Source organism: Bipolaris zeicola (genome assembly GCF_000523435.1).
Source record: "Bipolaris zeicola 26-R-13 unplaced genomic scaffold scaffold_73, whole genome shotgun sequence".
NCBI classification, from domain to species: Eukaryota; Fungi; Ascomycota; class Dothideomycetes; order Pleosporales; family Pleosporaceae; genus Bipolaris; species Bipolaris zeicola.
In genome coordinates, this window is record NW_006912122.1 from 90,838 (window position 1) to 115,743 (window position 24,906).

General features: G+C 51.8%; 8 protein-coding genes across 8 annotated transcripts; 5 read left to right on the forward strand and 3 right to left on the reverse strand.

The window, feature by feature from the left end:
• Positions 1-2,981: 2,981 nt before the first annotated feature.
• COCCADRAFT_95990 (uncharacterized protein) lies at positions 2,982-4,115 on the forward strand (the record flags this gene model as incomplete). Its single annotated transcript, XM_007714071.1, has 3 exons — positions 2,982-3,023; positions 3,103-3,217; positions 3,337-4,115. The coding sequence occupies 3 exons, from the start codon at positions 2,982-2,984 to the stop codon at positions 4,113-4,115; spliced, it is 936 nt and encodes a 311-aa protein (XP_007712261.1).
• Positions 4,116-7,953: 3,838 nt separating this feature from the next.
• Positions 7,954-9,938, reverse strand: COCCADRAFT_96010 (uncharacterized protein; the record flags this gene model as incomplete). Its single annotated transcript, XM_007714072.1, has 2 exons — positions 7,954-8,003; positions 8,060-9,938. 2 exons carry the CDS (start codon positions 9,936-9,938, stop codon positions 7,954-7,956), a joined length of 1,929 nt encoding a protein of 642 aa, XP_007712262.1.
• Positions 9,939-10,591: 653 nt separating this feature from the next.
• COCCADRAFT_96062 (uncharacterized protein) lies at positions 10,592-12,937 on the forward strand (the record flags this gene model as incomplete). The annotated part of the gene is made up of 2 exons (XM_007714073.1): positions 10,592-11,095; positions 11,207-12,937. 2 exons carry the CDS (start codon positions 10,592-10,594, stop codon positions 12,935-12,937), a joined length of 2,235 nt encoding a protein of 744 aa, XP_007712263.1.
• Positions 12,938-13,570: 633 nt separating this feature from the next.
• Positions 13,571-15,111, forward strand: COCCADRAFT_5027 (uncharacterized protein; the record flags this gene model as incomplete). Its single annotated transcript, XM_007714037.1, has 6 exons — positions 13,571-13,677; positions 13,770-13,786; positions 13,855-14,054; positions 14,105-14,446; positions 14,496-14,853; positions 14,903-15,111. The coding sequence occupies 6 exons, from the start codon at positions 13,571-13,573 to the stop codon at positions 15,109-15,111; spliced, it is 1,233 nt and encodes a 410-aa protein (XP_007712227.1).
• A 502-nt stretch (positions 15,112-15,613) lies between these two features.
• Positions 15,614-16,123, reverse strand: COCCADRAFT_96051 (uncharacterized protein; the record flags this gene model as incomplete). Its single annotated transcript, XM_007714074.1, has 1 exon — positions 15,614-16,123. One exon carries the CDS (start codon positions 16,121-16,123, stop codon positions 15,614-15,616), a length of 510 nt encoding a protein of 169 aa, XP_007712264.1.
• A 591-nt stretch (positions 16,124-16,714) lies between these two features.
• On the reverse strand, positions 16,715-19,924 carry COCCADRAFT_36753 (uncharacterized protein; the record flags this gene model as incomplete). The annotated part of the gene is made up of 2 exons (XM_007714075.1): positions 16,715-17,851; positions 18,095-19,924. The coding sequence occupies 2 exons, from the start codon at positions 19,922-19,924 to the stop codon at positions 16,715-16,717; spliced, it is 2,967 nt and encodes a 988-aa protein (XP_007712265.1).
• Positions 19,925-20,393: 469 nt separating this feature from the next.
• On the forward strand, positions 20,394-21,912 carry COCCADRAFT_5029 (uncharacterized protein; the record flags this gene model as incomplete). The annotated part of the gene is made up of 3 exons (XM_007714038.1): positions 20,394-20,402; positions 20,461-21,768; positions 21,820-21,912. 3 exons carry the CDS (start codon positions 20,394-20,396, stop codon positions 21,910-21,912), a joined length of 1,410 nt encoding a protein of 469 aa, XP_007712228.1.
• Positions 21,913-23,054: 1,142 nt separating this feature from the next.
• On the forward strand, positions 23,055-24,163 carry COCCADRAFT_96027 (uncharacterized protein; the record flags this gene model as incomplete). The annotated part of the gene is made up of 4 exons (XM_007714076.1): positions 23,055-23,221; positions 23,301-23,478; positions 23,529-23,959; positions 24,010-24,163. 4 exons carry the CDS (start codon positions 23,055-23,057, stop codon positions 24,161-24,163), a joined length of 930 nt encoding a protein of 309 aa, XP_007712266.1.
• Between the last annotated feature and the right edge of the window lie 743 nt (positions 24,164-24,906).

Below are 24,906 nucleotides of genomic sequence, written 5' to 3' on the forward strand. Positions count from 1 at the left end.
GCGCACGCAGGTATGGTCGCGGGATTGGAGCGCGCTCGGCTCACCGACACGGTTGGCAAATGTCTTGTGTTTTCCTCACATGCGGACTCGCACTGGTTGTATAAGCGAGCATGAACTGGTGGGCCCGGGTGGAAGACGATGTGTTGGAGCGGCGCCGTACGCGACGTGGGGGGTTTGCTGATGGTACTTTGGAGATGGCGAACAAAAACTAGGCTTGTCCCACCTTGCCCAGTCTCAGCCTTGCCCTTGCGGATGCAGGGCTCCTGAGCCGGCAACGGCTACTTGGGCGCACGCAAACCATGTCACGACCGACACAAGGGAATAGATGTGGAAAGAAGAAACGGCACAAAGAATTCAGCGTGCATTAGATACTCTGCTCACGGAGATAGAGGGCGAGTCTGTTGGCATGATCAAATGGCAACTCCTTGGCAATTTCGAGGAGACTCTAAAAGGGTCGTCAGAACGTGGCAACGTTGGGCAAGGAGAGGCCATGGAGCGGCTCTGTTGCAAACGCTAGGGAGATGGCCACTTACACCGGTCCCGTTGGCGCTCTAGATGGCCTATGGACGTTCCGTCAGGTGCTACGTACGAAAGCACGGCCGAGCATCACAAAGGTCTCGACGTTGTACGAGAAGTCGCTAGTGAAGGTGCTCGGCCATGGAAAATGTACTCCGGCCACGGCGGAGGGCTTGCACGTCAGTGTCGGTGCCATTGGTGCTGAGGCATGCAGGCAAGTGTCATTCAGGCCCACGGGGAGCTATTTGCGGGTCTGGGGACGACTCATGTACATGTCGAATACATTGGATGGGGGTTGCCCTAGCGCGCCTCAGAATAGCCTCGGCGCCCACAAGGACCGTCGGGCATCATAAAAACATGCCGAATGATGTCTCCGAAGGCTGAGAAAGTGGTGTGAAGCCGTGGGGAACCTGCTTTGTGTGAAAAGAAAGCAGCCTGGACCACGGCTAGCGCAAGCCCAATACAGCTGGCTGTGCATAGTAGGTAAAAAAGAAAAGGCCTTCTTTATTTTGCTTCCACAATGAACTGGAGTCCATGCTTGGGCTGCAATCAGCGATCAGCGGCTCATGACGTCTCAAGAAAAGGACAGCAGCGTGCTGGGTTGGGAGAGAGTAGTTTGGCTTGACCCCGTGGGCACCTAGCGTCGTGCATGTGGTATGTATACTACTACTTATCTGTATGCGGACATACTAAGTATATAGGGTACATACGGATATTTGTATCAACATACGTACGTACGTATGTACTAGTAAGTGTACATGTCCTGACAATGTATCCCGGACAGCGGCGTCGGCGTTGTTGTTGTCGTCGTCGTCGCCATCCATCCGATCGCTCGGCCTGTGCATGGCATGGGTGCTATCATGCGTCAGAGAGCAGCATCGGGCGCGAGTGTCTACGTATTCGAGCGGTAGATAGAGTGCAAGGTGGAGAGTTCATTACGGAGCTTTGAGGCTTGGCAGACGGCCGTAATTGGCTTACTTAAGCGAGTAGCAGCCTGTATCTCTCCGCAAGCACACTAGCGCAAACTCTGACCCAACGGCTACCTACTCCTAAATCCCCATCACCCATGATGCCGGCACGACAGCCATCCATGCCGCCTGCACCAGGTCGCCTGCCCCCCCCCTTGACGCGGCCTGGGTCTTCTGAGACGTGAGGCCCGCGCTCCATGGAAAAGGACTCCTCCACCTACCTCCAAATGGCTGGCTGACTGGCTGACTGGCTTACTGTCATGATCATTGGAGGCCATGCCGAGTCGCGGCCCGCTCCCGATGGTCAAGTAAAAAAGTGGCTTCGCGCGGAATACGATGCAAGAGATGCGGCAGATGGTAGCAGCTACGGTGTAAGTAGGCGTCGATGCATCAGCCTTGCCTTGACGACCGCCCGCCAGCCACAAGAAAAGAGCAGCCAACAAAAAAAAAAGTCGAGCAGCGCAGCCGCGACGTTTGTGCTTCTCGGTGCCCATCTCGCTAGTACCGGTCCTTGGAGGATATTACAGATCGCACCGTTGGAGACAGGGATTACAGCGCCGTCTTCCGCTGCCCCCCATTAGGCGCGACGCTCTCTGGACGATCCGCGCTGAACCGCGCTTGACAGATTGCACGCACGCCGCGAACCACTGTTGCTGCCTCGCGACACATTGGCACATGGTCACCATTGCTTTGACCGCTATCTCGTAAAACGCGGTACATCTATGCCTTACTGACCAGCCTTTGTAATTCAACACAGGCAGAAGTAAGCATGGGGAAACGAGGCAGGCAGGGACGTGTGGTGCAAGGGAAGAAAGGCCCTTTGGTCTCAGCCTAAACCCTCCACGGCTGGTGAGACACGGCTCAGCCCAGATGACTAGCGATTGGCTCATCGGTTTGCGCAATCGTTTCTGAACATCCACTGAGGGCTTTCGAGATGGGTTAAAGCGCCGCCAGATCTCTGTTACATACCTAGGCTTTGTTATCGATTTGCGACGAGCACTGATTTAGACGGTCCCCGTGCGGGAAGCCTTGGGAGCTACAGTCTGCAAGTGGGGACTAGCCGCTTTCCCATTCGTTTTCGACAAAATCCGCTAATGTATAACATACCGGGTGGCTCTTCCCAGTAATCTCTGACAAGCAAAGCAGTCTCCTAATTATCTCGACCCAGCCTCATGCTGTGGTCCCTTTGACGCGCTCTTGTTGCCTGCTGGCATGAAACCAACAACCAGAGCCCGCCGCAGGTTTCTTTGATTTTAGTGCTCTTCTTCTACCGCTCGTTACTCTTTCGTTTCAGCACTCTCGTTTGTTCTGTTGGTAGACGCAGCTATACAACCGCGCGCGAGGGCGCGTTGCTCTTCGCGCCGGTCCACTTACTTTACGGCCCTTGTGATCGATGCTCGATTTGTCTGGTTGCATACGTACATACAGCGAGATTTTGCCGTAGCTGCTTTTTAGTCTTCCACCCTCGCCTATTTCGATTGTCTCGAGGATCACGACATGGAGCCCTCACGCGAGCCACCATGGGCAGAGCACGAAAAGGTACGTACCCCTCCAAAACATGGGCATGTGGCACTCGTCCCCATTGTAATCTATGACTGACCTGACCTGTCCTTTACAGGTATACTTACTAGCTGAAGTGCTAAAAGCTGCTCAAGTACCCTCTCATCTTCTCTTTGCTTTCATACGCGATGCCAACATCCAGCCGCGATGGAACGACATGGCGTTGCCTCCTGGTATGCTGACATTTATCCCTTCTGCTGTTACCGCATCCCAACTATTCATTCAAATTGTCAATCCCATGCCCAAATCACCTGCATAGTGCTCTAATACTGATGCGACACTTGTACTTTAGGACGGTCTGTTCGCTCTAGCCAAATGGCATTCGATACTCTTGCAGCAACCTACTCTGTGCCCGGACAAGACTACCGGCGTCCTCACTTACCAGCCCCAATGATGTACCCAGGTCCCGAGGTCCCTAAGAAGCGACCACATCAGCCAGAGACATCCACCCCGGTTGGGCGACTGCTACAACCTCGCCCGCCTCATTCCTACCCAGGAGAATATATACCCGCCGGTCCTGCCTACCCCCCAGCTGTACATCCGCCGGGCGAACCGACGCATAAGAAAAAGCGCGGAAGACCGACAAAGGCCGAGGCGCAACAGAGAGCGCAAGAAGCTGCAGCGCGGGGCGAAGTATATCCCCCTCCAAGAAGGGGGCGACAATCTCTCACGGGGCCACCGGAACAATCACCACTAGGTCCAGATCCACGACCGCTCGACCGTACCACGCCTCCGACAACGTCTTCTTCTCAAGCACCTCCTGTTCAGACGCCACAGCAACAAACTGGAGTCGAACAAGGGTCAGAATCATCATCGGAAAAGAGAAGGCGTGCAAGACCGCAGCCGCTAGAGCTGGAGAAACTCCATACACCCACCGGCATGGGATCTCCCCTCACATATGGATCGGGCGATCCTAGTCGCAATCAAGCATATTCAGCATTCACACCAAACTCTGCGCCTTTGCCTTCCTCAACAGAAGCAAGGGACAGGGATGTCCGCATGGAAGGAGTCGAAGAGACTCAAGCACGAACTACGACACCTCACTCGTTTAAAGACACGGTTGGCATATAACAGCATTTCCTTCGTCACAAAAGCACCATACGGCGGTAATCTGGTTTTGAAACTGTTCCGTCAACGATTTTACTTATGCACTTACGATGACCTTTATGGCCATGAAACCATGAAGGTATACTCTGCCAATTCCGCGCATACATCAACTATCATGTTCATGCGGTTACTGTTGCTTTGGGGCTGTTTGTTCCCCAAGCACACCATCATTGTATTCTCCTTCAAGCTCATTTCCTTGTCCAGATTCGTTGGTTCTTTTCTTGTTTGACTGCACGTCGACGCTCATGAAGGTTGGGGCACAAGTTGGCTCCCATACCTAGGTAATGTTTTACATCCGCCGTCTTAACGAGTCCAGAGCCCGCATTTTCTTTTTCCGGCAGTCGGGTGCTTTCCTTGGTCAATTTCTTTCTCACTACTTGTACGATAGATGGTTTCTCAATAAGTCCTGCATCACGGCCTCTGTACCTAAAAAGCACCCATTAGCAACAGCATCAACAGTAGAACCGGCCGTGGCCAATCAGCACACAAGTTTCCCATTGTTTGGAGAAAAAACATGTCCCGTACCATGTGGTACTTCACCTCTGTCCGTGAACCTAGTTGTGTCTCGACCATTCAGTCATCGATGATGAGCCTTTCACGACGTCGAGTGCCTGCAGGCTGACCAGGAAAGCAGCATAGGAAAGTGGCTGGGAAGACGAATCGGGTGGGGTATGGCGGCATCAACACCGGCGCGCGACACAAGCAACGGGGTCTTGTTTCACTCAGGAATATCTTACAAGCTCTGGTACCACTATCGCCCACTTTTCTGCTCGATACGCATGACCGTACTTACAGGGGTGTTTATGCTACTTTGCGCAAGAAGATTTGGCGAACTGCATCTAAGCGCCCTCTAGAATGTCATCCCAACATGGCAATCGATTACACCTACGAGTCTTGACCTCGATGAGCCTTGTCCGCCAGAAAAAGGAGGTGGTTGGGAGGAGTAGGGGCAGCGAGCAGCAAGTATTGGTTGAGCAACTGGCGAGCGAATGACTAGTTGCATGCTACGGCCACGAATTTAGGCCTGCCGACAACTTTCTGCAGCGAAAAGGGAGTGTACATGACGCCAATGCATGCACGCATCGACCAAGTCCCAACGCTGAAAACCAAAACAGACACATGCCATCCAACCAACTTAGCCTGTACAAACCACGATTGCGGTTGCGGACGCGGAAACCCGAGTCGATCGTGAGACTAAAAGGTTGTTCCTCACAAGCTGTGTTGGGTTCCCTTGTTCGCAAAAGCGGCCTAAATTGATGCATGACTGAGAAATAAGCACTGTGTCCTTATCATCATCATTATTTTATTTTATTTTTACTTTCTGGATCCCCGCTCGAGAACCATTACCTCATCATCTATCCCTAGAAAAGCAAATAGTCCGCTCTCGCGATCGGCAACGGGAGAATTCTATTTTAGAACAGAAAAAAAGAAGGACCATTAACTACCCGTATACCAACGCTCCGGGGGCCCACCTAGGGAAAATAAAAACTCTGTTTATTATTTTGTTTCTCATATCTCGGGATGGAAAGATGCCCGTGGTATGGATCGGCCCGTCATGAGAAATGGCCGGCTTTGAACTACAAACCCGGGAACGATTGGTTTGTTGATTAGCATCAGACGGGGTTTTTTTTCCTTGGGTCCCGTTGCCTTGACATGCGGTGATTTGTTTTCAGCTGAATATGCGTATACGACCGATACTTGTCTTGTTTGAGCCAATGCAGAGAAGTCGGACGAACAAATTGAACGGAAACACGCCATTCGCTCCCTCTTGCCTTGGCTTTTGTGAGCTAATGGTCAAAATTGCCGTTAATCTGGCTAAATTATCTAGGTTGGGGCGTTTTGTTTCAGCATTGTTGACAAGGGACTTCCTGGGAGAATGGTCTCGGCAGTGGAAGACGAAGAGGGAAGGAGAAGGGAAGATGAGTTGGCAGGTGTGCATGGACCATATGTTCTTCCTTCTCTCTCTCGCCGTCGATCCGCCAGGTAGCTAGTACTACGCGTAACGCAAGTGAAGGGAAAGCAGGACTCGCCGCCACCGCCATCTTTCTTGTTCAATTCTGCGATGCAACTGTCAGGCCGCCCAGCTGCAGCATAGTAATCTCGCATCGTTAAGCTTGCATGAAAGCGCAAAGGAAAGCAAAAATGGCCTCTTTTGTCGTATACAAAACAGGTACGTGCCTAGTATTTCCCACGCATCCACCGCCTGTCTGTCTCTTTACTAGCGCTTACATTCTTACCGCATACCCCTTCTAACCCCATTCCGGCACTTGAAACAAACCACTTTACCAAGAAGAAAAATAAAAATTGCCCTTAACACCGTGTCCATTATAACCCAGTTTGTTTCCCTTCCTTTCCGCAATTCCCGCGCCTTCTCCGTTTCCATACCCGGCGATCATATAATCCGTGTGTTACCCTTGCTGCTTTTTGCTTATCCAACCCGCATACAGGTATAATCGCGAAAGAAGGGGGAGAGGGGAGGGGGGAGGTGGCTCCGCTCTCTCCGCTCCGCTCGCCTCGTTTGCGGCTGACTCAGTCTCTCTCTCTCTGAACCATACCCATGTCGTGCCATTTTTTTACCGAATTCTTTCACGCGCTTTCCCTTCTTTCGCTCTTGCGTACATACTTTTCGCGATTACGGACCCATGTCTCCGTCGTTTTTGCCCTTTTTTTCTTTCTTTGCGGCTGACAAGGGGGAAGGGTGGGGTGTCCCATCTTATCCCAAAAGCAAACTGTAGATCTCCGGTACGGCCGTAGGGGGAGCCTGCTTGGACTTTCCCTTTGTAGGCATGGAGCACATAACTTGCCATTTCCCTCTTTTTGGGAAAGGGGAGGTTGGAGTGGGAGAGGGGAAGGGGGAAAAGCGTCAATGTCATACATGACCGAAAAGGGTTTTATTGTTTCGCGTTCGGTACCTGCGTTAGCCGGTTGGGAAGTCCGGAATGCGAAACCAACAAGTGAGATTTTTTCATTGCTGATTTTTTTCTGCTTTGAGAGGTAGAGCCGTGGTCAGGGTTCGCGTTGTGTTTGGAAGCGAGATTGACACTTGCTTGACTTGATTGGAGCGATGGTCGTGTGATCGCGGGTAAGATAGAGTTGGGGGAGGGGGCATGCGTATTAGGGATTTTTGGTGGCTTGGAATCGTGGGATAGACGAGCGCGTGTGGGAAGGATTGCGAGGCGAGGAATTAGGGAGTCTTTGGAGGGCGGACCTTGGCTGAAAGGAGACCAATTTGCGGTGGACCTAGGGAAGCGCGGGTAAGTGAAAGGGGATGAGGCGTCCGTATAAGATGTGTGGTATAGGCCGGGTAAGTGTGGAGTTTTGGGTATAGGATCGAGATTTTTACATACTCGAGTACGTATGAGAACGAGGTATTTCGCGTACTCGGTGGCTTTTCCGAATGGTCTTGTCTCCTGCTGAATCGAAGCAAAAGACTTGACAATGACAACGGAGAAAGCCGTGCTCCACTCTGACGCTGTCCTGTAAACAACCAGACGTCAAAACATCCGATTGGTGCTGTATTTATGCACACCAATTACACATTCTTGTAGTTCAGCAGCTCACAGTACGCCACGCTGGACAATCGATATTCCAAATCACCTAATTAAACCATCTTTTTCTACTCCATAGACTCAATCAAACCACAGAACCATCTCAATCCAAAAGACCAATCCAACGTCCTCGCTAAATGGAAAAATATGTGTCCAAAAAGCCCCCCTCAGGCTAAGTAGCTGCAATACCTTCGTCTCTACAGTCATCACACATCCAGGTCCAAGACTTTGGGTCCGGGGCTGGCACTTTGTATTTAGAGTGCTTTTGTATGCATGCGTGATGAAAAACACGCCGTATACAATCCTAGTCCCCTTCATTAGCTTTCTTTGTATCTGCATAACTCTTGGGATCTGACAGACTTACAATATTCCTACAAGCAACTATACCCTGCATCCCCGGGCTCACTGCCGCATCTCCGCCACAATAGCACTTATTGAATGGCGGCTCAGCGTTCTCGCCCCGCTGGACATTGAGTTCCGCTAGGCGCTGCGAGAGGTCGTTACCACTACTACTGTCGTTAATACTCCTACTAGTCTTCTTTTGCGCCTCCACAATCTCAATAGCTGCATCGTGAACTTCTTTGGAAACAACATCGTCTTCCAACAACTCCTTCAGCTTCTTGACAAACTCGTGGATCAAATCCTCGTTCCATATGGGATTTCCACGGCGCGCGAAGCGGATGATGGCGTCGCCCGCGTGGATGTCGGCGTGGAGACTCTCCTCGTGCATGAAGTCGTCGAAGAGTTTGATGAACTGGCGGGCAGGTGGCGATAAGTCGTGTTTGTCTATTTCCGCATGTTTGCGTAGGTGCATCCATGATTCGTCGAGTTCGTCGTCGCTTTCGCTTATGGATTCGCCGGGTTGCAGGGGCCGTTTGCTGAGGGAGCGGAAGAAAGTGATGCCTCGTGGTGCTTTGGGGACGATGAAGGTTTTTTTGTGTTTGGGGGGCCGTTCCTGTATGGCGTTTGGGGGTTTGCGTTGGCGTGGTGCGGGAAGTGGGAGTATATCTGCTATTTGCTTTCTTTTGGGGTATTTTAGATGCTTTTCTACTCGGGCGACTCGTTGGTAGGTGTCATCGCCCTCCAAGAAACGGCGTTTGTCAAAAGGACGGTCCGGGGCAAGCACGCGTACGTCACGGGGTTCGTCGGCACGACCGCTTGCTCTTTGGTCAGCTTTTGAATCTGCGACTTCACTGATGAATCGCCAGTGTGCAACGCCATTGGCATCGGTTCCTGCTGGGACGAGTTGGTAGGCAAAATTGTCGTGCCAGGCGTTTAGGTGCATTTCAAGATCGCGGATCTCTTTAAGCTTCTTGCCTCTGGAGCAATGCAGACAGACGAGGTCTGATCGCTCAAGAGTCTCGTTTCCGTAGACGTAGGTTAGCTTGTATCGCGGTACCAGATCGCGTGGTGGGGTAGGGTATGAGCTGTGTGGCTCTGTGGCACTTCTGAGGTTACGATTATGATTTGTGAGGATTGAGTCGCCAAGTCCAGTGCTGTTCCAATACATGCTTATCTGTATACTTATCCCGAGTGGCTTTCCAGCTGCTTTTAGTGGCAAACTGATCTTATCTGGTGGACACTCGAGAATGTTGGGATATGAGGTTGACAGATGTGTAGCTGTTTCCCCTGGGAGCCCCAGATAGCCGTATAGCTCTTGTGCGTCCGTTTGACTTGCAAAATTGACGCTCAGAATCATCCTGTACATATCGTTGATGCTAATCTTTCCCGGTTCGGCCGAGAAATCTCTCGGCTTCAGGATGATAGGACTGGTTTCGACTGAGGCTTCTCGATGACTTCTATCTGCACCTTTTAGAACAGCCTCGTGTGCAAAAGAGCGCGTATCAGGTACGTCAGATGGCGGGATGATTGAGACTCTGATTGAGCTGAGTAACTGCAACAAGACCCGAACTTTGTTGGCAGGGTTATGATCACGGTCTGTATGTGCAGTCGTCTGTCCATGATGCGAACCAATGGCGTGCACTTCAAGCACGAAAGAACCTTTGTAATTCTCTTGAACCATCATCTTGTCCAGTTGATCGCTGGACGGGGGCTCCCACTGGGAACGAAAGTCGAAATTCGGGGTTCTACAGCCGCTCCTATTACCCCCCTTCAATAGATTCTCGTGAGCATCCAGGATCTGTGTAAGATTTCGGTTTAGGAAGATTGGTGCTCGTTTTCTTGACAGGTAGTCGTATAGTAGTATGTTGCCGGAAAACCTGTCTCGCCGTCCTGGCATGCTCTGCAAGCGCGCCAGGGACATCAGAGATGGCTCCAGCGTATACTTGGAAGAAGCTTAGATCACTCACATAGGTCGCAGCCGCTTAGTGGCATTCTAAGACAAGCGAGAACTCGAGGTGAAGACGCGCATTTGATGAGCTTAGGCCAAACTGTTTGCACACTAGGTACTTCGCGCACCCTTTAGTTGAACGGCGATGATGGTCCTGCAGAAGGAGTTGGAGCGCAATTATGATGATGCGCAGCTGTCACAGACACATAACTCTTTGTCTCTTTCTATTCCGGCCTGAAGCAGACAGAGAGGGCGTCTCCCTGTGCTGTGGTTATTGTTAGTCCTTGTACCGTGGTTATTGTTGGGTAGTTTGTTGTGATCGGAAATGTCACGTGTTATCAGCGAACGCCAAACTGCATTGGGCCAGCAGTCGGGGATGATCTCATGTCTCCTACCTCCGTGATTACTCCGCATACAAGTCCCCGATTCGCTTTCGCAACACCACACACCAGTCACTGCACACTCAAAACATGCTTTGAACCACTCTTTGCGTTTAGGCGGCCAATCTGAAGAGCCGAAAATGTCCGATGTAGGCCCAAGTCGCCACTGATCCATCTCTTCAGCTAGATTCCCCGAGGTCACTCGACCAGAATCCGTACGACATGGCTGTAACACTAAAGCGGAAACGAGTCGCTGTCTCCTATAAGGAACCGAGCAGCGATGATGACATTTCTGAGAGTTCTGACCACGAGCGAACCACCCGAAAGCGAACCGTTCCCTCTCGCCGATCAACTCGTCGCATGCGCGCTGCCGTCCAAGTTTCGAGTGAAAGCGAACATGCATCGCCAGGGCCTATCCCAATCAAGCGCAAGCAACCCTCTAGAAATCCACGGAGACGAGGTAAAGGGGCTGTTTCATACAAAGACATCAGCTCGGATGAAGACGAAGAAGACCCCGATGCGGACTTTGAGATAGAGGAAGAGCGAGTGATGGCGGTGCGCACAAGGTCAAGACCGAATGCGCCACCGTCATCTGAGATACAAAAGAAGCGCGGATCGAGAGACAGGCGCACTAGACGTGCTGTCCTGGGCGCACCGCTTGCGCCGAACGAGAAAGCGCAGGTTGGGTGGCGAGTGACAGACATCCCCACGGATGGATCCGTACCTGTAAGTTGATTCCATGTCCCAAGACCAGCTATGGGATGCTATGACCCGAATGAGGGGCCAGCATGATATATTTATACATGTAACCAGTTATACTAATATCTTAATCTCTAGGCATGGGCTGCGCTTCCCTATCACGTACTCCTCCAGATATTCGTCTATGCATCGCATCCACTCCGTGACGAGAATATGAAACCCACTTCTGCGATACCTTGGCTTGTACAAATGGCAAGGATGTGCTCTTCATTCGCAAAACCGGCCTTAACAGCGCTCTATCGCAATCCGCCGATATTTGCCACTAGACAGTCTCGAAAAGATCTTGTCCGACATCTTATTGCGCCCCCGCAGGGAGCATATGACGACTACCGGGTCATGGTAAAGAGATTGGAGCTGGATGCTACGCAAATGACTACACTCACCGATTCGACCAATAGCGTGACAGACCTAGCAGCTCTGGTCCAGTCACTGACAACACTGCGTGAAATTGACATTTTTGACCCAATGGATAGACCGCCGTTTCGACCACGGCTTCGGCGAATCCGCCGGTGGGTATACCCAAGTGAGCTTTTTGACGCCCTACGCCAAACGAGCCTGCGCTTAAGAAGCTGGCGATGGAATAGTGCTTTCTGTACCCAGGGCCCGTTATGGATCAAAAGCATTCATACAGATAGTGCGTTTCAGAGTCTCCGCGATGTGACCTTGACGAAATTCCATCCTGAAGTTAGCCAAGGCGATAGCGATGATGTTGAAGCTCCACCAACGACAGAAGAGCTATTGGCGTCTGCACTGGCCGTGCTTCCCCAGTTAAGGAGCCTGTCATTCGAGACGTGTGGAGTTGTCAGTGGGCGGCTCTTACCCCTGTTACCGAGCAACCTTGTCAGCCTGAACATTACCGCTTGCGGCGAGCTACTCTCTGATGCGTTCCAAGCCTTTTTGGCCACGCATGGTGCACACCTGGAAGAGTTGGTGCTTAATCATAACCAAGCTCTCGACTTGTCTTTCCTTGTCGATCTTAAGCGGTCATGTCCCAAGCTTGAAGTCTTGAGAATGGACACGACGTACTACAGCTCTCTGGCCATGTCTTCGGACAACGAACCCCTCTACGAAACCCTTTTGAGCGAGAATGAGATTCCTACGTGGCCATGCACGCTGCGAACACTTGACCTGCAGTATATGCGAAACTGGAACTCAACATCGGCTACCAATTTGTTCAAATCGCTAATTGATTCTGCCGAGAATCTTCCTTTTCTTCAAGAAATTACCATTATAGCAATGGTAGACACCGATTGGCGACAGAGGGCAGAGTTCAGACAGACATGGACTGCTAAGTTTAAGAAAGTGTTTGCAAAGAAATGGGAAGCACCGAATCCTCATCTCGCCTCGCTACGGGCATTCCGGGAATGGAAGGCGCAGCTTGGCGGCGGCGAAGATGACAAGATCGATTCATTCATCGAGGGCGTGCCGGAGAAGACAGCGGTGGAGGCTCAAGCCACCATGAATGACAACGGTGATAGCGATAGTGATGCGCCGTTGGTACCTTCGGGTGCACAAAAGCAAGAGGAGGGTTGGGGCTCGAAGCGGCTGCGGTCTCGCTCCAAGGCAGCGATGAGCTACGACGAGGAGTCCGATGACGGGTCTAGTTCTGAAGAGGCCGAAGGATCAGCTGAAGACGAGCATCTGTTTGTGCAGGGTCGGTGCCACACGGTCATTTTCCGTATTGACAACTTCCGCCCGCGCGAAGAGATCTTCAACGAGGCCGACTTTCTTGACGCTGAGCCCAGCGGCGACGAAGAATGGAACGGTAATGATCATGATCATGAGGATGGTGGTGGGTATGCGTGGTGATTTTCTATGGGTTAGTTTGCAGGCGTTGTTGGTCTAAGGCGTAAGGGATATGTTTTATGGGACACGCCGGCGTAAGAGATGGGCATGCGCGGTGAGACGAAAGTCAAAGTGGACATGGGACAGGCGTTGAATGAGGTGTTTTGTACAATATCCGTGTATGAGTATTGGGCGTGGGTTGGGCTCGTGGGTTGGGCAGCGGCTTGGTTGTTGCTGAGGATGACGACGAGGCGCTGTCTCAGCCACATGTAGGACACGGCCGTTGCAAGCGCCGTTGCAATATGCCGTTGACCAAATGGTTAACTGTTTATGGTAGACGTAATGATGCAAGCCAGCTGAAAATAAAGGCCCGCGCCTACGAAGGTGCGTCACTTTCCGGACTGCGCGTAGGGCACAACGGGCACAGCCTCGCAAAGCTTCCCAGCACCCTGGCCAATCCCCACTACGACGGCTAACAAGGTCCACTCGCCCATGGCCGTTCGCACGCCTGCCATATAACCGCTCGTCTGCGATGCATTAACAACCTCTCTCTCGCCTCTATCCTCCCCCCTACACGCATTCCCTTCGCCCACACGCCTGGTTGCTTCCCCAGAGCATCCCTCGCCCGACCCCGCATCTCATCTCCACAGCGCCAACATGGCCGTGCCGACGCCTCCAATCCCCCCAGTCTCGCCAGACTCGGGCCCTACCGATCCTACGCTACCCAAGCTTCCCGCGGGATGGATAGCCCAGTGGGACAATACGTATGTTTCCCTTGTAGTGCTCCCACGAGTCGCTGAGCCTGCCCCGCCTTTGCACCACACACCCCCGCGACACCGCTGACACACGCATACAGATCCCGAAAGTACTACTGTACGTTCACTGTGTCTGAGACTTCTTGGCAGCCAACGCCCGCACATGTGCTGACTCGTTAACAACAGATGTCCAGATCAGCACTGGTGTTTCGCAATGGGAGCTACCCACTAGTGAAGCGCCTATAGGCGGCAGTTCGAACCACAGCACTCCTGCACAGCACACGAACCCATACAGCAGCCCAGACGGCACATCAGGACCAGGCGCAAGCGACGGAACAAGAGGTATGGGCGACGGACAAACAGGCGACAGGGGAGGCGGATTGGGCGTACGAGACACAACCAGCCACCTGGGAGGCTTCGCTGACAATGGGAACAGGGCTTCGCCATGAACGCGCTCATGGGAGGCAACAAGCAAAACAACGGTGGCCACGGTGGTAGTGGCGGTGGCGGCGCTGGGGGCCTCGTCGGTCAACTCGCTGGTTCGCTGCTTGGAGGTGGAAAGCAATCTGGAAACTCTTCCGGCGGCCACGGCGGCAGCGGTAGTGGTGGAGCTGGAGGACTAGTCGGCCAACTTGCCAGTGGTCTGCTAGGTGGTGGCAAGCAGCATGGAAACTCTGGAGGGCAGCAAGGTGGCAACTCTGGCCATGGTTCGAGCGGTGGTGGTCTTGCCGGCGGCCTTGGAGGCATGCTCAGCGGCGCGTTGGGCGGAGGAGGATCTGTATGTGACTCTGGTCAAAGTATCAAGGTAACGTGCTGACAGACTACAGCACGCCAAGCCGAACAACGATTACGGCTATAGCGGCTCTGGCGCCCCATCAGGTGGATCGTACACTGGCACTGCGCCGCCCTCCTCGTACAACCCCGGTTCTCAGTACGGCGGTGGTCCTCAAGGTCACCCGGGCCACTCATCTACCCCCGGACAGTCGTACGGCCAAGGACATGGAAACCAGGGACAGGGACAGGGACACGGTGGCTATGGCTCGCAACAACACACTCCACAGCCACAGCAGGGACACGGTTATGGCTCACAGGCCGGTTTCGGTGGACAGTCTGGTTATGGTGGACCAGCTCCTAGCTACGGTCAGGGATCACCATCGTCAGGTCCTGGCGGCTACGGCCAGCAAGGTACGAATCTATCCCTCGAACTAATACAATAAAAGCTAACAATATATAGCGGGATACGGAGGTCCTGCATATGGCGCTCCTCCTGGCCCCTACGGCGGCCCAGGAAACTACGATAACCACCAGCACAACCAGTATGGTGGCGCCCCAACACACCAGAACCAGTACGGCGGAGGCCAACAGTATCCTCCACCTCCAGGTCAAGGAGGCAACTACGGCGGCCAACAGGGTCACCACGCGCCCCAGCCCGGCTGGCAGTAAACCTTGGACGATCATCTCAGGACGGAAATGGAGAAGATTGCTGCAAAAGTTGTTTTTCCAATCTTGACGGGAAAATGCGAGAGGGGGGTTCGGAGTGAATTTAGCGCTGGAGGATTGTCCTTGTGGATTCTCTTTGATCCGTGGGTTTGGGGGGCAATCTTGTAGTTTTTTTCTTCAGAGCCATGCGTATCCATTCTTCCAAATTGTGTAGACTTGAATCGCTATTGTTCTTTGTTCCGGTTCTTGGGTAACAACGTGCGTGTAGTGTGGTCTGTCTCCCATTGGAGCCCACTTGCTTTTCGTTCCTTGCTGGTCTCGGAGTAATGTGTCCCCCCCCTCTCTCTTCAATGTCATATTCTGTGCGACACTCAGTGCAAAGATAGCAGAGTTCGTGAAGGTTTCCCACTATTGTTCAATCCCTGCATCTGATACGGGACGCATGCCCACCATCCACACACTCTCTCTTTTGTCCCGGTCCAGTCCCACACCCTCTCCTCCAGCCTCACCTAAACACCTCACTCCCATCCCCCATCCCCCCAAGCACCCCAGCACCACCCAACACCCTCCACGCAACCCCAACCCTCCCCGCCTCAACCCCCACATCCTCGCCCTCAACCCTCCCAACCCAACTTCCCAGTGCAGCCCTCACACCCCGCACATCCTGCCTCGGCACCCGTATCCACACTTCCCGTCCCGCCGTCTTGAGTATATCAATGGGGATCGCCGCGCCCATTGTGCCTAGGTATGTGCGCAGGGCGGAGGTGAGGAGCGGGGAGATGAGAAGGGGGGAGATGTCGGTTGTTGGGGGTGAGGTTGCGGGAGGGAAGGAGGGAGATGTGAGGGCTAGATGGAGGTAGGACCAGGTTGGCTTGCGGAAGGTTGTTTGTTGGAGGATGTGGGCTGGTTTTTCGAGTTTGGGTGCGGGTTGGGGGGTTGCTGCGTCGGACATGGAGGTGTCTGCGTCGTTGTCTGTGTGCGTGGGAGTGACGTTGGGGGCGTTATCTTGTGCCATTTGTAAGGTTTGTGGGGGTGTTTTAGTGTTTTTTTTGTGCGAGCGCTGGATTGAGGGGTGTCAAGGTCTGGAATTATCCATCTATGTACGTACGGTTGGAGCTGTGGAGCTCAAGAAGTTGACGCGCTAAAACCCTTTTGGGTGGGGTTAACTAGCGTGTTGTAGCTTATCTCCGAGAGACCAGACCTTGTTCTTCCTCACTTACCTTCCTTAACCGTTTATTACCTTCACTTGCCACTAACTTATTCCCAACGGCAAACGGTGAGAATAAAACAAACTTTCTTCGAAAATCAAAAAACCCGAAATATACCTGATGTGAAGGAGTGTGATCGAGATGATAATCTCGTATTACAGAAAAAACCACAATAAAAAACGCCTGATAACAAGGCAAATTGTTGGGTCATAAACTTCATCTCGGAAAATAAGTCTCAGAAAGCCATCCAGCTAGGGGTATCATATGCTGAAGGGATAAAATCCCAAAAAAAAAACTCCGTCCAGAACTCCAATAAAAATCTTGAAAGCAACAACGGCACCCGATAGGGGCGTGTAGCTGTACTCTCAAGCAAAGAAGCATTCGTAGGCTTCAAAAGCCTATTGATTCCCCATGCCATTTTCCGCGCTGATACCAGAGTTGGTGTTTGCCTTTGATTGTTCAACAAGTGCTGGCAGGTAGCATTCCCAGTCCAGCGTTAGCGAGGAGCCGGGTATGCTTTTATTCAAGTTTTCGACAACCTGTTGGACTTGGGCCAAGACGGCAAGAGCTGTACCGAATAGGCCAAAAAAGTCTCTATTAGGTTCGATCAGGGTATCCTTAATCGTGTCGAAATCACGCCGGTGCTGGTACGCCGACATTTGCATGTCAGCGATCTGCCTGGCGATTTGAGACATCTGAGGCTCAAGAGAGTTCTTCATCATCTTTAGCTCATTGATGTCGATTTTAAGACGATGTTCAACTTCAACTAGTGCTTGTTGGACCTTGTCCTGAACTTGTGGGGAATGCTGTCGACAGAGGGCCTGTAGCTGTGGAGCACTTTTTGCAAGGACCTGCAATTGCCCAGCATTCTGGCACAAATCGACTAGAACTTCGGAGCGTCTCCGAACCCATGAGATGTCGTTGCAGTAAGATTTGATTTGGTTGACATCTTGTTGAAGTCGTACTGTGTCTCTCAGCAAAGTTGCACTTGTTGGATACATCTGCACAAACCAATGTACCATTTTCTGGTACATTTCGTCCGTGCTAATGTTTTGGTATCGATGCTCGAGGTCTTTCAATGCAAACAAAATGCTGTCGGTCCGTGTTCCCACAGCATCTGCGTCCGCTTTCGTTGCCAGCGCTTGGGTATTCGACAAAGTCTTTGTCTGGAGTAAAGACATGACATTCTTCAAAATGTCAATGTCATTGGTATGTGCGCTCAATTTTCCATGGATAGTGCCGAGCTGCTCTTCAACCTTAGACTTGAACGGGTCGAACTGCTGCCGGAAGAGTTCAGGGACTTGATTCTTCATAATAGCAATGGCAGTAGAGTGCTCGTGAAGCTTTTGACCGGTTTCATTGAAATCGTCAGAGAGCGAGTCGACTTCAGTCTGTAGGATTTTGACCTGATCCTCGAGGGCTCTCATGATGGTCATGACAGACAAATCATCGTTCTCCGCTTTTGCAGGCGCAGTCTCTGACAAAGTGCTAGACTGAAGTAGCTGAATATTGGTGAGCTTAGCATCCAGTTTTGCCTGTACAACACTAAGTTTTTCCGAAACGTGTTGGTCCAGGCCGGCGAGCTTAGCATCCGAATCTTCCCGTACAACGCGAAGTTCTTCCGAAACGCGTTGATCCAGTCCAGCGAGACTAGCTGTAAGAGATTCGTCTAGCACGATATGCTCTTTTAGAGTCTCTAATCCCTGTGAGACTTGCTCAACGCTTTCAAGTCGGCTATTGACGTCCGCTAGCTTTATCTCTAAGCTTCTCGATTCTACTCGTACAACGCGAAGTTCTTCCAAAACGCGTTGATCTAGTCCAGCGAGACTAGCCTTAAGAGATTCGTCTAGCACAATATCCTCTTTTAGAGCCTCGAATTTCTGTGAGACTTGCTCAACACTTTCGAGTCGATTGTTAACGTCCGCTAGTTTTGTCTCTAGGCTTCTCGACTCTTTCTGGGCAGTTTGAAAGCTCAGGAAATCTTTAGCGAGCTGCTCTACGTTTTGTGCAAGAGAGTTTACGCTGGAAGAAGAGATGCCTGGTGATGGTCTCTCAAGATTATCTATACGTGTAGCAAGGCTGCTAACGTCGACTGGTCTGATGACTGTATGCTGCCTCATTGACCGTGACAAAGTTGTTCCGTCGGTGTCGTCAGGTCTAGCATGATCGAGTATGCTTTCCTCAAGCTTCTTCAGGCGCCGGCTTGTGTTTTCCTCTGAGTCTTCAAGACGTGGCAGATCCCTCCTCGCTAGCCCTTTACAAAAGTTTGCACACTTGTCCAGTTCTGTTTTTAGATCCTCGATGATCCTTGGATGATGCTGGAATGCCTGAATGTCTTCTTCAATATCTTTGACTTTGTGCTGTGTCGCGTCAGAGGTTGACTGGATCTTGGAAACAATGTTGCGGATGCCTTGTAGTTGCTGAGGGATGCCTTTTAGTGTTGCTGACAAGTCCTTCATATCCCTGACCTTGTCTGAAGTACTCTGAAGTAATCTGCGCTCATCCATTATACGTTTGCTCAACTGTGTTTCCATCTCGGTCATTTCCCGACGTATTGAGGTCTTGATGTCCGCAGCATTCTCGCTGACTTTGTCCGCCACTAGCGTCTTCAGCCTATCGTTGATGAACGTGGGCACTCCATTTTCTGAAGCAAATATCTTGGTCACAGCGTTGCTTGCTGCCGTGGCCAGACTTGCATTGGCTTGGTTCGAAAGGGGGTCTATCTGTTCTAGACGTTTTTGGAGACTGGATAATCCAACTTCTGCTGCTGCTAGTCGATTTTCCACAGGCTCAAGTGAATCTTTTTCTTTGGTAACTAGCAAAGATTTCTCAAGCACATCTAAGCGGGTGAGTATGGGTTGCAAGGCCTCCGAAGAATACTCTTGCTGCTCTGTGAAGTTTGTTAAACAGTTAGAGTTTTGGAATACAGCCTCCACATTCCTTAATCTGCTATTGAGTTCCTCTCGTTCTTTTTTCAGTTGATTGATTTCCAGTTGCTGAGCTTCGAGTTTGAACTCTACTTGAGTGACTGATGAGGCGGACAGTTCACTTGGGCTGACCTGTGCCACTATAGCTTGTCGCTTGTCCCGGAGTTTGCGAAGTGATTGCATAGTAATGGGTTTGCGGTCGTTGACAGGATTGTCTGGACGTGGCGTGGGATTTGCGTGTGAGCTTGACTCGACCGGTAACATAGAAGGGGCGGGAGGTGCATTGCGCTGAGTAGGGGTAGATGGTCCGCTGCCTAGGTGAGTAGGAGACCTGGTGGGTGCATCATGCCTAGACGCTTGGTCGGCTCGGCTAGGTTTCTCTTGAGGACGTCTCGCAGGAACGGAATCGACTGATTTACGATCAAACGTTCCTTTGGGACCCACTGGAGTGTTGGTTGGCAGCGAAGTACATGAGGTTTTCCTCGATGATGGGGGACTAGGAATCTTGATGACGGGTTTTGCCACACGCGGTGACAACGGCGACGACAACGACGTAATGGTGAGTGAACGGGCTTTGTCTGATAGCGCTGACCGCGGCTCGTGTGCGCGGTTCCGTTTGCTCGGAGGGCTATCCACGCGAGACTGCGGCTCGAGCGGCCGTTTGCCCGTACGTGAGGTCATCGAGGAGTGAAGTGCAGGTAAAGGAGCGCAGAGGATGGACGAAGATGGAAATGAGGGAAGACGAGGGGGATGGGCAATCAGGCATGTTTGCCCCACTCGGCTACAACGCCAAGCAAGACAAAAAAATAGTGTAGGTAGCTACGTGGCGAGGGTGAGAGAAGAAGCAAATATATGGTCAACGAGTGCAAGCGGTAGCTGAGGATGTTTACCCTAGTCTCCGGATGCACGCTCTACTGGTTTGGTTGTGGGGATTGGCCGAGCTGATGCATCGGGGCAACGGTAGGGACAGAGCGAAGGTTATTGACTAGACCAAAAGAGATGTGGAGACGTGAGAGGCGCGCCTGCTTGGCCCGTGCGTCTGTCACTAGCGTCCGCCGAGCTTCACTCTGCGCGCCGACCGCGAATTGTTGCTGCTGCTGCTGCCATTGCATACCAGAGCTTCAAACCACCACCCCCAATACACTCCGCCATGGCCATGGTACGTGTCGGCCATATCCCCCTCCGCGACATGTATCCCCACCACTAACCCTCCCTAGCCCATCACCACCATCGCCGAGACCAAGGAGCTCCGTGGGCTCAACCTCATCGCTGCGCATTCGCACATTCGCGGGCTCGGCGTCGACGATGACACGCTCGAGCCAAAAGTCTCGTCGCAGGGCCTGGTCGGGCAGGCAAAAGCTCGCAAGGCGGCGGCTGTCATTCTCAAGATGGCGCGAGACGGCAAGATTGCAGGTCGCGCAGTCCTGATTGCCGGCCCCCCAAGCACAGGCAAAACGGCCATTGCCATGGGCATGGCGCAATCCCTCGGCCCCGACGTGCCCTTTACTATGCTGGCCTCGTCCGAGATCTTCTCGCTCGAAATGTCAAAGACGGAGGCTCTCACACAAGCCTTCCGCAAGTCGATTGGCGTCCGGATAACCGAGGAGAGCGAGGTCATTGAGGGCGAGGTTGTAGAGATACAGATTGACCGCAGCGTCACTGGGAGTAACAAGCAGGGCAAGCTAACCATCAAGACGACCGACATGGAGACGGTCTACGACATGGGCACCAAGATGATTGACGGTATGACCAAGGAAAAGGTCATGGCCGGCGACATCATCTCCATTGACAAGGCTTCGGGCAAGATCACCAAGCTCGGCCGCTCCTACACGCGCTCACGAGACTACGATGCCATGGGGGTTGACACAAAGTTTGTCCAGTGCCCCGAAGGCGAGTTGCAACAGCGGCGCGAGGTGGTGCACACAGTCAGCCTGCATGAGATCGACGTCATTAACTCGAGGACCCAGGGCTTCCTGGCTCTCTTCTCAGGCGACACGGGCGAGATCCGCAGCGAGGTGCGCGACCAAATCAACACAAAGGTGGCCGAGTGGAAAGAGGAGGGCAAGGCAACCATTGTGCCAGGTGTGCTGTTCATCGACGAAGTCCACATGCTCGACATTGAGTGTTTCTCGTTTGTCAACCGTGCGCTCGAGGACGAGCTGGCACCCATTGTCATCATGGCTAGCAACAGAGGAAACACACAGATACGCGGAACAGACTACCGGTCACCACACGGACTGCCACTGGACTTTTTAGATCGCGTTGTCATTGTTAACACGCACCCATATTCGTCGGAAGAGATGCAGCAAATCATCTCGATAAGAGCACAAGAAGAGGAGGTTGATGTGTCTCCAGATGCGCTAGCATTGCTTACCAAGATCGGGCAGGAGGCTGGATTACGGTACGCCAGCAATCTGATCACCACCTCTGACCTGATACGCGGCAAGAGGAACGGTTCCGAAGTTACGATTGAGGATGTGCAGCGGAGCTTTGCGCTTTTCTACGACCCAAACCGAAGCGTCAAGGTAGGTTTTCACAAGTCCTAGTTGTACAGGCTGAAGCTAACACAAGGTCAGTTTGTTTCCGAGTCAGAGAAGCGTCTGATTGGCGATGCGGGCGATGTATCTTTTGCCGTGGCCAACGGTACGGATGCCATGGATGTTTCATAGATGATGATCCTTTTTGTTTCCTCTTTGATTTGTGGCGTACTATGGTCTTGGACGAATCCAGCGTTTGGGCGTGAGGCTGAGAAAGCCCATGTATTTGGTAGAGCAAAAAAGCATGGCATGTACGTAGTAATAGAGGCTGTCCTATCTATGGCGAGAGAACAGTCGCTGTTGTCAAGTTAGTTTGATATGCAGTTACCGTGGCAACAGCTGCTGAAGTATGTGATAGGTCATCTTGAAGCATGGAAAAAAGGAATCATTGCCATGTCTGTCTTTGAAGAATGACCAGGCCAACTTCATGCGTGTAACCAACATTTGTACCGCCAAGAGCATTGGCGTAGTGGGAAAAGTGGCTCCCATTGCTGCCAAATGGACGATGACGAGGCCTTTCCGATTTGGGCAAGGACGCGATATCACGATTGGTATGCCAGACAACCCTGCGCCGCACGTTCGACCACTTTTGACAGCAGCCCCGCAGAGATACGTCAACATATCAGCACGATATCTAGCACAATGGCGGCAAATGCCTCCAAGCAATTTCACACTTGCAAGACACAAGCCACCACAGCCGCGAGCCGCCCGTTGTGGGGGTACATCATTGGCAATCACTCGCTTGCCTAAAGCTTAGCCATGCATTTGCTACATCTGAGTGGATCCTCTTCTCCCTGCCAGGGCTCCACTGTCCTGAATCGACATCTTGTTCGCTTCCAACGGTGCCGAATTTCCGGGGTAGCATGGCAGCAATGTCTGAAGCAAGGCATGTCCGGGCACAAGTCAACAGGGCTGGTGGCCTTAGTGTCGCGTTCAGTGCGTCATGTTGCCTTACGAATCCTTTGCGGCTCCCCGGCTCCATGTCCATCTCCGTCTCTTTTCTCCGTTTCTTCTGCTCCCTTTCCCCTTGACGTTGTTTGTGATTGCCGTCCACGCTGTGTCGATCGTTACCACCCGAAGCACGCGACCTCCTTCCTGAGTTGCGTCTCAATCTTCAACCCTTCAAACCCGACATACCTGCATACCCCAGGCTGACTACCTGGCCCGGTCGCCAATCTAATCCAGCGGGATACAAGGACTTTTCGTTAGAGACTTTGATGGTCCAAGGTTGTCGCAATTACGTACCTAATTAGGCAGACATCTGTTACATCGCGATGCGTTTATACACATGTGCAGCCACTGTGGCTACCGCATCCCTCTTCATATCCTCTCTCGCTGTCCCAACCCCGGAGAACACCTCTTTGGTTCGAAATTCACCAGCCGGCCGAATTGAATCGCGCGAGGACCAGAAGCCCAGCACAAAGTACTTCCATGAGCCTGGGTAAGTACCCACTCTCACTGTGTCGTTGCTTTGCACAGAAAGCTCTACCATCTAGGCCACACATCTGACAGCCTTCTAGAGGCAGCCTGACACTCGGCCACTATGACAAACGCTACTTCAAAGGCATTGTATCCGACGACGAACGGACTGACACCCAGAAACATATGATCCGTGCCTACTTGAACTTCTTCCGCGAAAACGACCTAGATACTTGGATCGCACACGGAACATTGCTAGGATGGTGGTGGAATGGAAAGGTGCGTCTGTTCTTGGTCGAGTAAAATATACCGGCTTACATTTTACAAAGCGTCTCCCCTGGGACTTTGATCTCGACACCCAAGTCGCCGACGGCACACTACAGCACATTGGCAGGGTCCACAACCAAACAAAGTACCCATACGTATCCTACGACGGCACAGTACAACGAGAGTACCTTTTAGACGTCAACCCATGGATATGGGAGCGCGAACGTGGCGACGGCGCAAACATCATCGATGCACGGTGGATCGATACCCGCAACGGTCTTTTCATCGATATCACGGGGCTCAGCGAAACACACCCAAAAGATCGTCCTGGCGAATGGGTCTGCAAGAATTATCACCGATATCAAACTTCAGATCTGTATCCTATGCGCGAAACCATATTCGAGGGTGTCGTGGCTAAGGTGCCATACAATTACGACAAGATACTCGTAGACGAGTATCAAGAAAAGGCTTTGGTAGTGACCGAGTTTAATGGGTACGTTGACCCGGTCTCGGATGAGAGAAGTATTGCTAATAGGATTGTAGGCACCGGTGGGATCCGGCGATAAGAGAGTGGATCAAGTCGCAAGAGGTAGCTGACAAGGAAGAAGCAGAGCGCAAGAAGCAGGCAGAGGAGGCAGCGAAGAAGGCGGAGGAGGAGGCAGCAAAGAAAGCGAATGAAGAGGCAAAGTCGGGCTAATTTAATCAGGGCTAATGAGGGGCACGCAGCATATATTTGGGGAAAATAGATGGCATGCATATTAAACGCGGGTTCTGCATATGTAGGTATTTATTAAAGTATAGTTTTATATCCCGTTGGAATAACGAAGGAGCATATCTATGAACATGATTACACAAATTTGCATCAGTTGTTTCCATTGGAATGCTGTTTGAAAATCGTGTGAGATAAGCCAATGTATCAACTAGTCCTCATGAAATATGAATTCCATGTCTTTAGAAACGCAAACTCATATTATCATACGGAATTTGGTAGTATTCGCCTCTCCTGACTAAGAAACCGCTTGCGCAAGTTAGATCAATGGAATGCCTTAGTGTTTTCTAAGACATTGAATCTAGTATACCCACTTATTCTAACAAATTACTGTAAACTCTCTTTTCATCAAGCGTCAATCAATTGACGCTGGTGTATGCATCCGTTTTCTGAATGACTTCTACACTCCCTTTGAGATGCATGAAGAGACCTCGACATCAAGCCATCGAAATATTGATTGATCATGTAAGAAGGATAAACACTTAGATACTCTCGAGGTTTGGTAAACAAAGGTGACTCCTAGGTTTTCAAGACCATTTTAGAATTAACCCTAATTGTTACACGGGGTTAGGTGCTGATACTTCTCTAATGCTCGATCCGGGTTAGGGCGAGTGAGTTGGTGTGTAGAGCGCCGTGAGGTATTTGTCTGGCGATGCAGTGGAGTGGGCGTG